Source organism: Argiope bruennichi, chromosome 4 (genome assembly GCF_947563725.1).
Source record: "Argiope bruennichi chromosome 4, qqArgBrue1.1, whole genome shotgun sequence".
Classification (NCBI taxonomy): domain Eukaryota; kingdom Metazoa; phylum Arthropoda; class Arachnida; order Araneae; family Araneidae; genus Argiope; species Argiope bruennichi.
The window spans coordinates 51,635,639-51,651,112 of NC_079154.1; the positions used below are offsets into that span (position 1 = coordinate 51,635,639).

Sequence of the window (15,474 nt, forward strand, 5' to 3'; positions counted from 1 at the left end):
GACATGTAAATCTCATAAAATATAGTAAAGCTTCAAAAAAAATCCACAAAGCTTCAGAATGGATAGTAATTAAAAATAAAACTAATACAGATAAAAAAAAAATTTACAATTTAAAAGTTCTCAAACATTGATATGAAATGAAGAGTCATTTTTATTTCAAAAACAGTTCTAAAGCATTTTTTAAGTGCTGTAAATAGAAGGATGATATTGTTATTAGTGGTCCCCAAACTTTTTATTTTTTGGCAATTTTAATAAATTCCAATTCTTCCCAGATGCTTTATGTAAAATTCCATATTTTTTATTATGTTCTGAAAAATAATAAATAGTTTTTTTTTAAATATAAGTTAAATAAAAATAAAATTTATTATTTTAGTTTACATAAAAAACAAAACAAATGGACATTTTTTTATACAATTACAACTGCTATATATAGCATTACTGATACATTATCTCAAAGTGTGGAATTAAAATAAATACAGCTATTCTCATTTTATTTTCTACATTGCTTAGTGTATTGTTAGATTTTACAAAAGCAATATGTATAATTTTTATAAATTTAATTATAAGAATAAAAAAAGAATTAAAATTCTATAAACTTTAGTGCTTATAAATGAATATTCATTTTTTTATTGTCAATGCTTTTAAATGAATGTCACAAAACATTAAAAAAGATGTTCTTTTTCCATTGAAATAAATCCAAATGTAGTAGCAATGAAACTGAATATGCAAATTCTAACTGATATTGCAGCCTATGAAGCTGAATTCAAAATGCAAATAAAATTATATAATATCTTCCTGCAATTTAAGTGAGGAAGTCTAGGTCTCTCAGTATACAGAGGAACATTGTTTGGGAACCACTCTAATATATGGAAGTATCTGAATATATCATGGTAAATAAATGTTCATACAATACCAGCAGTCTGAAATGATAAATTTAGTTCAAAATTGCCATATTTTATTCATAATGTATCAACAAATCTTGATAATAAATATTTAAATGTAGAGGTAATCTTTTATACAAAAACACTTCATTTGTACTTAAGATTTAGAAATTTGTACAGAATAAGAAATTTTTTTTTCTTTAAAATTATCCAGAAATATGTAGACAATTTTTTAAAAAAAAATTCTTTTATGTTTCTTTTTTACATTCTGTTTAATAAAACGATTATACAAAAGCATTCTTCAACCTTACTAACTTACAGTGTAATTTTAGGAATATTTTTAAGCCTTTAAGTTTTATTTTTCATATAATTATAGCTAAAGAAATGAAATTAAACAATAAAAGCTAAAATGCAAATAATCAAAACAATTAAAAGAAATAGTTTGAATATGATTTATTTAATTCATTAGTTATAATCACTGTTCTTAAAGTAAAAAAAAAAAAAAAAAAAAAAAAAAGTATCATGCAAACCAACAATTATAAACTACTATCAAGAAATGCTATAGATTAAAATATAAAATTATCAAATTCTATTTTTGCCATTTACAAAATTCTCATAACAATTTTTGATTCACAGGACTTTTTATTTTAGCATATGTACTTTAGAATACACATATAGAATTAAACAAGAAAAATGCTATTTCAATGGAAGAGTTTGTATTAAAGATTAAAAAAAAAAAAAAAAAAAAAAGAATTCCTAAAAATACATGACAATTTTTAAGAAATTAATTAAACTTTCACTGCCTCCTACAATTACAAATTAAAAAAAAAATCCTTTTTTCAGTACATGAATCATCTGAACCACAGAAACTCGGAGCATTTGTTCAACAAAAGATGAATTCAGCAATACAGAATTTATGAAAATTTATTGTGTGAATGAGTTAATTATTCATAAAATATCCTGTTTTATGATTTCTTGTTATTTCAGTAGAACAAACAAGGAGTAGTAATAACATAGCAAAAATTTACTGAATATATCGAATTTGAATTTATAAGTAATAGCACCAAAAAATAAAATAGATAAGATTTCACATTATATCATTTAAACATATTATTCTTCTGCTCTCATAAATGTAATTATTTGCCAAATTCCTTCATTATATCTCTTAATTTTCAAAACTTTAGAACAAATATACTATATAAGTCTATTAGTCACAAAAATGACCACTCCCTGGAAATTTCAAATAATAAGTTACTGGATTTATTTCACTAAATCCTTAACATTGGGCTAATTGCTTTCAACAGTGATGAAAAACTCATAAAATCTACATAGCAAATTTCATGTATAACTGTTTTCTTTCATTTTTGATGCAATTGTTTTAGGAAATAACCTGTTAAATCTTAAATATACTGTATTCTTTAATAATTTTAAAATAAGAAAAATACCCTTTTTAGATAAAATTTAAGATAAGTAATAGGATGTAATTATGCAAGTGGGAACCAACTTTAAAATAAAACATTTGAGATATAATTGTTTCTGCAAGATGTCACTCTAAAATTTTAACTCTGTAATTGGATGTATTCCAATTGAATTTAACAAGACTTTTAACCTCTGAATAAATAATATAGAACTTAACAATAATCATGAAATCTACTCATCACATTCAATATTAAATTATTTCCTTCTTCTGTTTCTTTTATATTAAACAATTTTTTTCCTTCATAAAATCATTTTTCAGAAAATACTTCTAAAAACTCATGCAAACATTCTTTTGGACAATTAGAGATAAAACAATTGTAGTGAGCAGCCCCTGCCTCCTCCCCCCAAAAAACAATAAATAAATAAATCTTATCTAAATCTTTACTTCTGCATTTTTAAAAATTTAATCATTACATTCCTTGTCCCTAACTGTGAAAACGATAATTATCTATTATGCTGAAACATATAACAATAACTGCATGAACAAAATCTTTTTATGTGTTAAAACTGTTTTGTATCTGTATTTATCAAGAATTTATTTCTGTTTTCATTGAATTTGTGTACATGAGTATAAATTATAAGATGTAAATAAATGATGTATTATATGATCACATCAAACTGCGATTTCTTTCAAATCTGTAGAAATTTTACAGCATTTCGAAAAGATGTTTAATGCCCACTTATTTGTTCAATAAGAATATATTTATTTTTTGATCGTGAAGATGTTTTAAATCTAGTTCAAGGAAATGGTGTTGCTAATTTGATTCAATTTTGAATAGTAATCTAGAGTTATAGATACAGATTTCAATGATAAAATTACATACAAAATGGCAGTTGGTTCTAGTTTGCATAATAATGAAAAAATATGAAATACCTAAAAACTTCACATCTGTACTTTTAAAAAACAGGATTAAAAGAAGAATACAAAATTATGCAGTTAAATACAAACACAAATATGGATAATTTTATGAATTGTATATATTGCACCAAAAACTCATTGAAATTGTTTATTTGCCTAATATGTCCATGTCATCTAAAATAGGGAATGGTGGTCCTTGCATGACTTGGTCAAAATTCAACAAATCTGATGCAGTACTTTCAATGTTATCCAAGAAATCAAAATTAAGAGGATTACCATCTTGCCTCTCGATTTCTTGCGGCTCTGAATACATTGGCCCCAATACATTGTTTGAAGTAATAGCATTACTATTCATCGTCATAGAAGTATGCTGCTCCATGGTAGGCATGGTAGGATTTCTGGTTCGAGGAGGAATCATCATCCTTTGCCTCTGCTGCATTATCATGGGACCTTGAGGTATTCTGTTTGGCCTTACCAATCGATTAGGCATATTCTGATTGCCAGGCATTCTATATTGATTATACATAGGAGACAATGGAACAGTGACATTTGTTGGTCCATTTGCATTAAGATTATTATAGCTGTCTTGTGTCGAAAAAGGGCTCATTCGAAATTGATTCTGTTGTTGTTGATTGCTATTGTTCATAACACTGTTCCTCCAATCATGTGAAGAGCTAATAGCAGAGCCATCAGGAGTTATGGTCACATTTGGAGGTCTTTGCGGCTGCTGCTTAGAATACTTGTTCTTAGTAGTCTGGTTGAACAAGACTTGCGAAGGTGCATTTAGTTGTTCAACTAGATGCATGTTTTCAGGCATGACATTGCGATGATGGGCTGCTTTGTACTCTGGAGGAGGTCTGTTAATGCTGGTGTTTGTGTTGAATGGAGCTGAGAAAGTAAGCGACTGAGACATGGATACATGATATGTTGGGTTGCTAACAGGCTGCTGAGGTGCATAATTTCTATATACATTCAAATGCTGCTGCATTACAGAATGTTGTTGTTGTTGTTGCTGCTGCTTTATGTCTCGTGGATTTTGCTGGAGCTGTAAAGAATGGAAAACAATTCTTATTAATAAAGGAACGAAGGAAAAAAAACAAAAAAAACAGAGACCCTTTACTAAATTAGACAAAACAACAAAATAAAACTACACATTTCTTACATAATGACATATTTTCAAAATATATCATTTTGACATCAGCTATACAGAAAAGCTATATAATCAATTACCAAACTATTTCATTATGTAATTTTGGAATAAAAATCTTTGGCATGTCGCCAATGAAGAGAAGTTCAAATAATATCATCACATTCCATTCCTAAATTTCACTTATATTTCCTGAATTCTTACGTCAGATAAAAGATTTTAGCATATAAGTTATTTTATTTATTATAAGTTAAATAATAAAAAGACAAAAAAGCAATGGTGCAAACATGAAATATATAGATTACATTACATGTCTAATCAATCTTAAAATGCTGGGAAAAAATTACCTAACATAAAGTTTATCGACTACAGTTGTTGAGTAGGCAACCCAAAACACGGCTCTAAGTTTGCATGAGGAAGGAAGTGGGGCGAGAGTGGGAGTTAAAAGCGTATTTTCCGTATTAAAAAAAAAAAAAAAAAAAAAAAAAAAAAAACTATTATTCTGAGTAGAAATATTTAAATTAAAATATTGCGGATATGAAAAAGGTCTATAAAATAAACAGTGAAACAATAACATGCTTAATTAGGTAAGAAATAAATTCTAAAAAGGTGAAATTATTGAAATTCCACTCATGTACATGTACCATGGAGAGAAACTGCTGGTAAAAATTTAAGATTGACTTTTTTTTTGGACGGGGAAATAATTTAATTTTAATAAGAAAACAAGATAGTGGGTCGAAAAACTGACGGACCGAAAATAATATCTTATTCTATTACTTCAAGTGGCATCACAATGGTCGGTTAAAAAAAATTAAATATGGTAAAAAACACCTCATTTTGTGGTACTAGATTCTCAAAAGTAATGTATTGTATGCATGTATTGCAAAAACATGTAAATATGTATTTTTTTTTTTAAATTATTCCTGATCAAACTGAGCCAAATAATTATTCGCGAGTAAATGATAGTCGAAATATGAATTCTGGTTTTATAACTAAAACAAAACGGTAACTTTAAATTTAATTTCATGCTTTTTTTTTGTAGTATAACAACACTTTTGTAAAATACATTTTTAGAATAAGATAATTTCCAAGAATTCAGATACGCACTTACAGGCATTTTTCGACAAAATCGACATTTTTCAAAAAAAAAAAAAAAAAAAAAATATATATATATATATATATATATATATATATATATATTTATTTGAAATGTTTACCAGATATTTTTTATATAAAACATAAGCAAATAAAGTTACATAAGTGTAGCTCAAATTGAACAAAAGACTTTTTTTTTTTAAGAATTGTATTTTTTTAAAAAAAATTACTCCTAATCAAACTGAGCTATCACATAACGTTCGATTGCTCATTTCATATATCTCTTTAATACCTACAACTTTTTGGTCTAACATTTTAAACTCAAATTAATAGCATTTTATTTAGACTCAAAAAACCGATGCTTCATCATTCACCCACCCCCCTCCACCACCACCCGTATTCTTTAACATTTCTGGGTGCCAACTAAGATATTTTCTTCAAATTTGAAAAAAATCTGTTAAGAATCATACATTACAAAATAACGATAGTTCCCAGGCTTTATTAGTCCTATTTAGTAAAATAATTTTGATACATCACTATCTTAATGTGCATGACAATCAATGTGGTTATGTATATATATGCATGTTCTACAACTCATTTCAAACAGCTGGATGGAATTCAACAAAAATTTTGCACATTTACTATATAAGAATCGAAAATACTACCACGTTTTTAAAGAAAAAAAAAAAAAAAAATCAATTCAAAAATGAACTAAAATTTTGCCATTTTTTTTAACACTTTAAACTACTATACTACTATTTTTTCAAAAAATTTCTTTCAATTTGATGATAACTCTTTTATCAGTTTAAAAGGAGCGATTTAATACTGTTAAAACTAAGATTAAGTCAATCATACAAAATCAAGTAAAGGCAATCTTTCTTATATTTCAGCATTTTTGATCAAAATTTCTAGTACTAATATAACAAATATTAATAATTTATAAAGAATATTAATAGGCCGGGATAGTCTGGTTAGTAGGGTGTTGGATTCGCATCCCTAGGATTGTGATTCGAACCCCGCCGGCCGAAGATTCTCCATGTGTGTGTGTGTTTGTGCGTGCGTGAGTGTGTGTCTTTAATATCTATCCCGGGAAGCATAATTATTTACAAGAAGAGACGCGAGCAAAGCACGTCCGCCACAGTGCGACACAAAAGCAGAAGTGTGGAAGAGAGAAATAAACTATTCCTGGTCTTGTATAACATGAGATTTCCGCCACGTGTCGATTCAATATACGTGATGACCTTTGACAAGGGCAACGGAAATATCATTTTCACTCGACACGTGGAACTGATAGCGCATCATTTTTACAAAACTTCAGTTGAATTAATTAAACAGAAAAAGTGGAATGGGATCAGGAAACAAGAGAACACTTTAGAATGACTTTGACATGGGCAGAATTACGACAAAAAATTAAGAAATTAATTAGGATTAAATTATATATATATATATATATATATATATATATATATATATATATATATATATATATATATATATATATATATATATATATATATATATATATATACAGAGAGAGAGATGAACAGGACGTAAGAGAAGTTCAGTATTCCGACCAATATTTTGTTGTAATTTGATCAAAAATATCAAATATTTTTCTTAAATCTAAACCAAGGGCTTAATCAGAAACATCTTTCATTACATTTCACACTAGACCATAAAATGGGGTAAGGCATCATCTCAACCATTTATTCTGACAGAAAAACAGAAGGAGAAAATGTTGCTTTAATAGTGTAGAAAAACAAGTTGCTATTCTGCTTCTGAAGTACAACTTCAATACAGAGAAGTACATGCAGACGGCAATGACTCAAAACATAAGATATAAAAAGTATGCTTAGTTTAGAAAATAATTGATCACACTTGCACGTAAAAATTTTATAACAATGATATAGTAATAAAAAAATTATTAAAGAAGCAACAAGAAATCCTTCCAATTGAACATCGTAATAACCTGACCGATTCATTATCCTTTAAAACTAATATTTGTAGAAAATTAGTCTCTAAATACATATGTACGAATTTAAAAAATTTAAACGTTAATACATTCCCCAAAAGGCATCACTCGCCAATACTGGTAACCCTTCCGTCGCACCCACTTGTAGCCAGTCACATCGCTCCGTCGAGCCAACAAATCAGGGGAGGAAGGATGCAAGGATCAGGGGATGCTCCTATTGATTTTCATTAGGCTTAATGCGTCGGAGGCGGCTCTGTCCACTAATGAATCTGACCACAAATGAATGCTGACAGAGCCTCCCTTCCCCTGTATTGGACATGGGATGCCACACGCCTACCGAGCGGTACATGTGATACAGGGTCCTCCACACCCTAATGAAGTGGACTGTTTTCAGAACATGGCGCTAGTTGAATTAAAGGTTCTTAATGAAAATGAAACACCTTCAGCGAATTTACGAAGCAGCAGAGAGCTATAACCACGAAAGGTACGGGCTGAAGGGATTGTTTATCTGGTTGGCTGAATTATGTTACGCTGGTCGATAACTTGGCTAAAAAGTGTATAATGCATCTCATCAGTAGAAGCTGCTTAAATAAATATATAATAGCTTAACGGCAAAATGAGTCATTACAAATTTCAGTACAATTTAGACATGTGTCTTTGAATTTGAAGATATAATGAAAGACTTATTAGAATATTTTAATGAAGCAATCTTAAAATTGTCCCCATATTACCACGACATAACAGTTCATCAACTGAAAACCCGAGTAGAATTATCAATATTTAGAAAAAAAAAACACCTTAAAAATTAAATTCACTTCTTATTTAGCCAGAATTTTTAACTTACATGGCTTTAATTCTAAAATTTTATACTATTAAATGTCCACATCTTAGCATTTATTAAATTGTTAGTATTGAATCTTCCTTCAGTCTAATCACATAAAATGATTTTTAGGATATTATATAGAGGATGGTTCTGAATATATTTCTGCACTCCTATTTCGGCAATCAGTTAACTTTATATCATTAATTCAAAAGACAATCATATAAGATAATTTTATAACAATAAAGCTTGCATTTAACGGATTGCTATGGGTCAATGGGTGTCTGTGAAATTAAATATCAGGCAATGACCAACATATTACACTTATGCTATATTCAATCTTTAGATAAAATATACACTTCCAATTAGAAAAATGGTTTTAAGACATATATATATAGTTTTATTCATGCAAGTAAAATTACGAAGCCTAAAGTTTTATACAATTCTTCGGTCCTATTAATCTATTTAGTTAAATATTCTTAACATATTAACATTTTAAACTGAGAGAATTATGAAGCTTTGAAAACCGCCAATTTAGGAGATTTTAGATAATTTCAATAATTGCGCAAGGATGATCCTCCAATAATTAGGAGGCGTTTATTCAAGCTGGTTGTCGTTTGGCTTAAAATATTGATGTTCGCAGTTTCATAACTTGCTCGCTCTAAGTCACAGAAAAATTGGACCTCCTTTTTTGTTTAAAATGTCAGTGTGTCCGGAATATTTAACGACAAATCAAGAACAAGGGACTGTAGACATTAGATTTTTTTTTCAGCAATACATTTTATTGAGTCGAACAACATAAAATATAAATTCTTAGTATAATTTAATTTTTGACGTAAAAGTACATCCTATCTGCAGTGATTAAGAAATTAACTAACAGGCCAAGATTAGAGGTGGCACCTAATACAAGTATACGAATCATATTACTAACAAAAAACTTCTTACAGCAAAGTATTAAAAGAGGTGAAATGGGGGGGAGGGAGGGAAATCCAGCCAACTGCTTTAGTATTTTCTTTCTCCTTTTCAACGACATTTAATCAAATTGGATTGGAAACCAGTTCATCAGATGATTTACCGGTACGTATCAACTAAATACATTAAATATCACATAATTTCCTTTCATTATAGGAATTTCTTTTATTAATATCTAAAATGTTATCACCCCCCCCCCCTATAATGGTTTTCATCAGTATTAAATTTTAAAAGAACGTTTTATTTTTATTTAAATGAACGAACTGTAGAGAGGAGAAAAGCAGATTATAAGTATTTAACTGGAAATGTTTCCTTATAAAAAGACTAAAGCGGAAAGGCAAAATTAAAAATGAAAATGCAAGAACTCCGTTGATTGGAAAAAAAGTAAAAAATCAGTATATACGTAATAATTAATAAATTCGTGTACTAAAAATAATTATTCGCTAATCACTCGATCTCAAGTTTCACTGCAACTTCTGAGTTTGTGTGGGCGGCTCTTACTTTCTCATAATGATTCCTACACGTACAAAATTCCATTCTAAAACTATATAAGTTCAGAATACTTTCCTGCTTACTGTTTTCCTACTAGGTTCACGGATCTGGTTCGTTCGAATAAAGACATCTTGATAGTAGTTTAAAATTGATTAACCAGATTAAAAGACTTATTGCCTTTCATTAACTTTTTAAATATCTTTAAAAAATTCAATATCTTAGTCAATATAAAGTTTGGAATCAAAGTTTCGCCACAGAAATTTTTTACTTCAGCGATTTTATTATTAGATTCGCAAAAGGATTTCTTTGCCACGTGTCGACTTAGATAAAGGAATCTTAGGCATCTTTAAAAGGTAAGTGAGAACGGTAGTAATTTTTATCTTATCACTAAGAGGTTGAGAAAATGAAGTCATCAGTTTTTTAGAGGGCGTGTAAAAAAATAATTATAAATAAAGTGAGAATTGGATCCGGAAATACGAGAACATTTTAGAATGAAGTTAATATGGTCCAATTTAGGATAAAAATTAGAACATTAATTAAGATTTAAATTAAATTAAATATACCATTACATAAATGCAATGATATCTTTTAATTTTAAATTAGCCCATGTTACTTTATTCTAAAATCTTCTTTATTTCTTGATCCAAATCCCACTTTTTAATTTAATTCTAAATAACTGCTGAATCCTAGTTCTTACGCTAAAAGCGAAGGGATACAAATTCCTAATACACAGAGCATAACTAATACATAAATTCCCTTTTTTAAATCGACACTTGTCAAAGAAATCCGTATAATGAAACTCTGAATCTCTTAATAAAATAACTACTCGGGCGAACATATGTGTTCCGTCTTTTGCCCATGAGTAGAAACCATTTCTCTCTCGCACATACATGTATATATACATAACAGAGGTCAATAAAGCCTTTTAAATTTAAAACGGCATCTTATAATATCCAAGAAATGACGTATACCTACAGTAAAATGACTAAGCTGAATTTAGTGAGGCAGATTACAGCGCCCTAACGGCGAAATAAGAAAATTTCAAAAAATAAAGGAGAGCGGCTAAAAAGGCCAGTTAGAAAAATGCTATACCACAATAAATAAATAACCACAGATAAAGACGAAGCGTTTTTGAAGTCGTGAAAAGTTCAGAATTTTAATCGTAAATACCTGTGGAAATTTTACAGGGTAATTAATTCCATGAAACTTTTCCCTGTGTTTTTATTATGGTATAGCAAACATTTTTCCAACTGTACTTTTTGACAGATCTCCTTTATTTTTTAATTTATTTTTGTAACTTCCTTATTTCGCCGCTAGGGGAGCTGTACCGATAATCCTATAAATAAATTACTTTCTTACACAGAAACGAGTTTGTTTTTGAAAGCACTGTAATAAATTTATATTTTAATGAAAGGGTCATAAAAAATATTTTTAAATAAAAGTATAGAGTATTTAAAGTATAAAAAATAAAAGTATTTATAGTTCAGTAAAAGTATTTAAAAGTAAAAATATATGTAAATAAAGATTTAAAAAAGGGTTATATAACATGATCGATGGCATAGCGACTGGGGAAGTAGGGAATATAAATGCTTAGGACGCCAGTCTCACGGAACATCATTCTTGTGCACTTAAGTCACTTTTTATATTTAAAATATCACGGAAGAAAAATCCACTTTTTAAATTATTCATTTAATTCACTTTTTAGATTGAAATATCAAAAAATAATGCCATGCTTCGTGTGTCATTTATACTTGCTAGAAAAAGAACAAGCGGTAAAATAATAATAAATAAATAAATAAAATCTATACCCGAGCTACATAACCGGTTATGATAAGAGTAAAAATTGTAGCAGTCAGAAAAGTCGAGGGAAAAAGTAAGATTTTTTAAATAGACATCATACTGATTAAATTCTATTTTTCTTTTTATATTGATTTACAGAGAAAAAATATATAAATAAAATATATTCAAAAAATATTGCTTAGGCAAGAAATTTATTAACAAATATTATTAATTTTACTCTTTGTAAGTATCATACAAATAAAAGCTTCTTTTTAACTTAAAATTCGGTCGTCAATACAATTCTTAAAAACAAAAGCGAGCAATCGGTTAACTCCATCCAACCTTAACAACTCTGCGAATGGATTATTCCCCTCCGAGGTCACCGAAGAAACTCAATGGGAAACTACCGCCATGAGCAGAGACGTACGGACGACGTGACGTCATTCGAGGCCAGCCAACCAGTGCCGACTGCCTTCCTTTCGGATATTCTCAGCTGTGCCACATGATTCGCAACCAAGCCGATGCATTTTTGTTAGCGTTTTGTTTAAAAAGAAAACCTAACACAGATGGCCAGTGTTCTTCATGGCAGAAACCATTTCTTTGTTCAGATGGTTATATTTAGCAGCATTCGAATGGAATTAAAGTAAATAGGTTTTCAAATCATATTTCAAACGATAAAAAATATATTCTGCATTCGGGGCCGATCTAGGACTTAAAGAGGTTCTAAGCCCACCAGATTTTTTTTACAACATTTTCAAAGTTATTTAATTTTATGCTTTCATTTAATTTTAAGGACATATAATCGAACTTATTTAAATTAATTTTGGAATTTTGTACAAATAACATTCTAATTAATTAGCATTTTTAAACTTTGTTTCATGTTATTTCATAATTAGAAGAAAAGAAAAAAAAAAAAAAAAGAATAAATGAAAATGTTCCAACTATAATTGAATATTATTTATGCATGTATTTTCTGCTTTATAAGCAGCTCCCACGTAAAGAATTTATTGATACTGGGTCTATTGATCATGGGTTTTCCAAGGTAGCTTCAATATCTCCTTCACAAAGTAAATTTCTCATAAGGATTTTTAATTTCTTATCCGATTTAAGAAAGGCGGGGGATGAAGGAGTTAATTCTAATTTATTAAAATGAGAGGTATTTTATTTTCCTTAGAAAATTCTGAAGATGTTTTTAAAAAAATACTGAGATTATATTGAAATTAGACAACTAGATAAATATAAAATATTTGATTTTTTTTTAATGGTACATTTAAAGAAAAATTTGAATTGCAGGGCTCATGAAACTGATGTCTAGCATAAAGTGGAATTTAAGGAAAACTAATACAACTCATGAGTACTACCATAAAATGGCTGCGTCATGCATAACATCGCATATTTTGCTAATGAAAAAAAAAAGAATAAAATTAATTATTTACATTTGACATAACACTCAGCATGCATACCCTCCAACATTGGTTATCCGTAGCACTTCCTACAGATATATTACATATAAAGAATATCCACAAATTAGTGAAGAATAAATATTTCCAAAGAATTTTAATTTAATTAAAACATTACTCAAAATTATTTAACAGACATTCACTATTGACTAAATATATAAGTGAAATAATTTTATTAAAAAAACACAATACGATTTTGTTGATCAATAATGTTGTTGATCATTGTTAGTCAGACATTAATAATTTTTTAAATTAAATAGCAAGCATTTGTACGTTTTTAAAGTCATCATTGCTCAGTTTAACAGCATAAGCAAACTCCCATACGCATTTTGTAATGATTAACGATAGCAATGTTTTTGCATTCATACAGAAACAAGATTCTGTTTCTTTCTTTTTTTTTTTTTTAAATGATGCTTAAAAAAATTTTTTTATTAACCATTACCACTGCTGTGAGCAAGAATTCGGAAAGAGGGTATTTTTCGCGGTATTTGTAGTTTTCCACTATATAACAATAACTTCGTAGTTTCACTTAATTTCTGTAGCAACTACGGAAATTCCATAGCTGTAGGAGGGTACACAACATGTCTTCTTTCATAATTGCTAAAAGATTATACAGAGGAACGTTACATACAAATCGGTATATTTTGGACTTACTTGCTGTGGATTTTGCTGCCTTGGTTGCATTTGTTGAACCTGATTCATCTGCATCTGCATTCCAGGATTGCTCTGGAATTGTCTACCGATTGGGTGTTGTGGTTGTTGTTGTTGCTGCTGCTGTTGCTGACTGTTAACCAAACTCTGATGCCTGACGGAAGAATTGTCGGCAAAGTGGGTCAATGGTCGAGTAGCACCATAAGCAGGAGGGTTTTGCTGTTGTTCTATGGGATGACCAGCCATCTTCATCTGCAAGGGATCCACGATACCAGTAGAATTTCTTGGCCGCATTTCCGGCGAAAACATGTTGTTGGGGCTGATGGGATCACAACCAGGGTAAGTAGATGATGATTCGTCACCAGGAAAGTTGTTAAGGGTAAGGTCGAAAGTGCTGAAGAGATTCGAGTTAGAATTCTGCATCTTCGGACTGCTGTTCTGAATGGTTGGAGTGGGTCCATTAATAAAGCTGGGTCGAAGAGAATTCATATGAGGGTTGAAAGTGTTCTGGTTAAAAGGCTGAGGTCTGTTTGTAATAGATGGACTGACCAACTGCTGCTGTTGTTGCTGTTTTTGCTAAGTAAAATCAAAACATATAATTACTTAGAAAAAAAATTTAACACATTTGTTAATGTTTATATCTGCTATATAAGTCTAACATTAACTTGAAACTTTTTAAACGTTAATATCAGTTATATATATATATATATTTGATTTTAAAACATGTTAAATATTTTAAGGAGATGCTTCCGAAGAAAAAGAGATTGTAATCCGAAATAAAGCAGTGTGATGTTTTAGACTTGATTCGCTATCTTTAAATTATTTTTAACGATAACATGTACAGAAAAATTGTATATAATATAATCGCAATATTTGGGTTAAACTAAACAAACGCAGAAACTAAAACGAAGGAGAATATTATTCAAAAATACACTTAACAATATTTTTTAAGAAGTATTAAGATTAGTGAAAAAAGTTGTAGAAAAATAAATTAGTACTGTTGAAAAGCTAATTTTTTATTTGAAAATGATATAAAAATGTTTAGTTAATCTGTAAAAACTTAAAAATTTCGAATTTTTAACTAAGGAACTTTAATAAAATGTATTTTGATATTTTTTTATGTATAATTAATCAGTAATTTCCCGTGGTTCAGCAGACCCAACAATATCCTTTTATGCTATGGTAATCAATGTGTTAAACCAAAAAAGCAAATGATCTGTAAAAGTACGTACTTGCATATTCTGATGCTGTTCAGCCATCTGCTTCAGTGTTAGAGCAGCGGGACTGGGTTCTGTCAGCTTGAATTCCAAACCGAGTCCATTGGGCAAGGGTCTACTCGCAGAATTGGAGAACGTGGGCAGTCTTTGAGTTGCAGCAGTGTTGAAGAAGGAGGACGTTGTAGTGACAGGCGATGGCGATACTGAGCTGATGGGGGTTTCACTGGTCACTGGAATGTTTCGGAACATACCTAGAACAACAATAAGTTAATATCTAACAATGAACAAAATGCGACAGTAAGATAAGTTTCATTCTCATTCGTTCCAGAGCACACTGACAGGCGTAGTAAGAGAAAGTGGCGTCGGAAGCATAGCATTATTATGATGATTTTGCTTCCTCCTAATATTTCATTCTAAAAATTAACATAAACGCACTAAGGTTTTATCTCCATGATGCAACCTAATAGTATCCAACTACAACTCTCTCTTATCTGCCATCACTATGCCACTGGATCATTCTAGGATATACATTCACACATACCATATATGTTTTCTACTGTAATTGCAAAATTTCTTATTGTCACCGATTGTAAGTTTCAAATTATGAATAATTAACATTTAACTTCGAGCCTAACGTAAATAAAAAGATA

At 29.5% G+C, this 15,474-nt stretch overlaps 1 protein-coding gene across 2 annotated transcripts in view; it reads right to left on the reverse strand.

The window, feature by feature from the left end:
* Positions 1 to 1,382: 1,382 nt before the first annotated feature.
* The window catches only part of LOC129965730 (alpha-protein kinase 1-like), a 63,077-nt gene continuing 48,985 nt past the window's right edge, over positions 1,383 to 15,474 (reverse strand). For both annotated transcript variants that reach the window (XM_056079857.1, XM_056079858.1), the window contains exons 3-5: positions 14,840 to 15,075; positions 13,611 to 14,183; positions 1,383 to 4,264 (exon numbers count right to left, since the gene is read on the reverse strand). In XM_056079857.1, the coding sequence (XP_055935832.1) occupies positions 3,368 to 4,264; positions 13,611 to 14,183; positions 14,840 to 15,075 (1,706 nt within the window). In that variant the 3' untranslated portion in view covers positions 1,383 to 3,367. The remainder of the gene's footprint in view (positions 4,265 to 13,610; positions 14,184 to 14,839; positions 15,076 to 15,474) is intronic.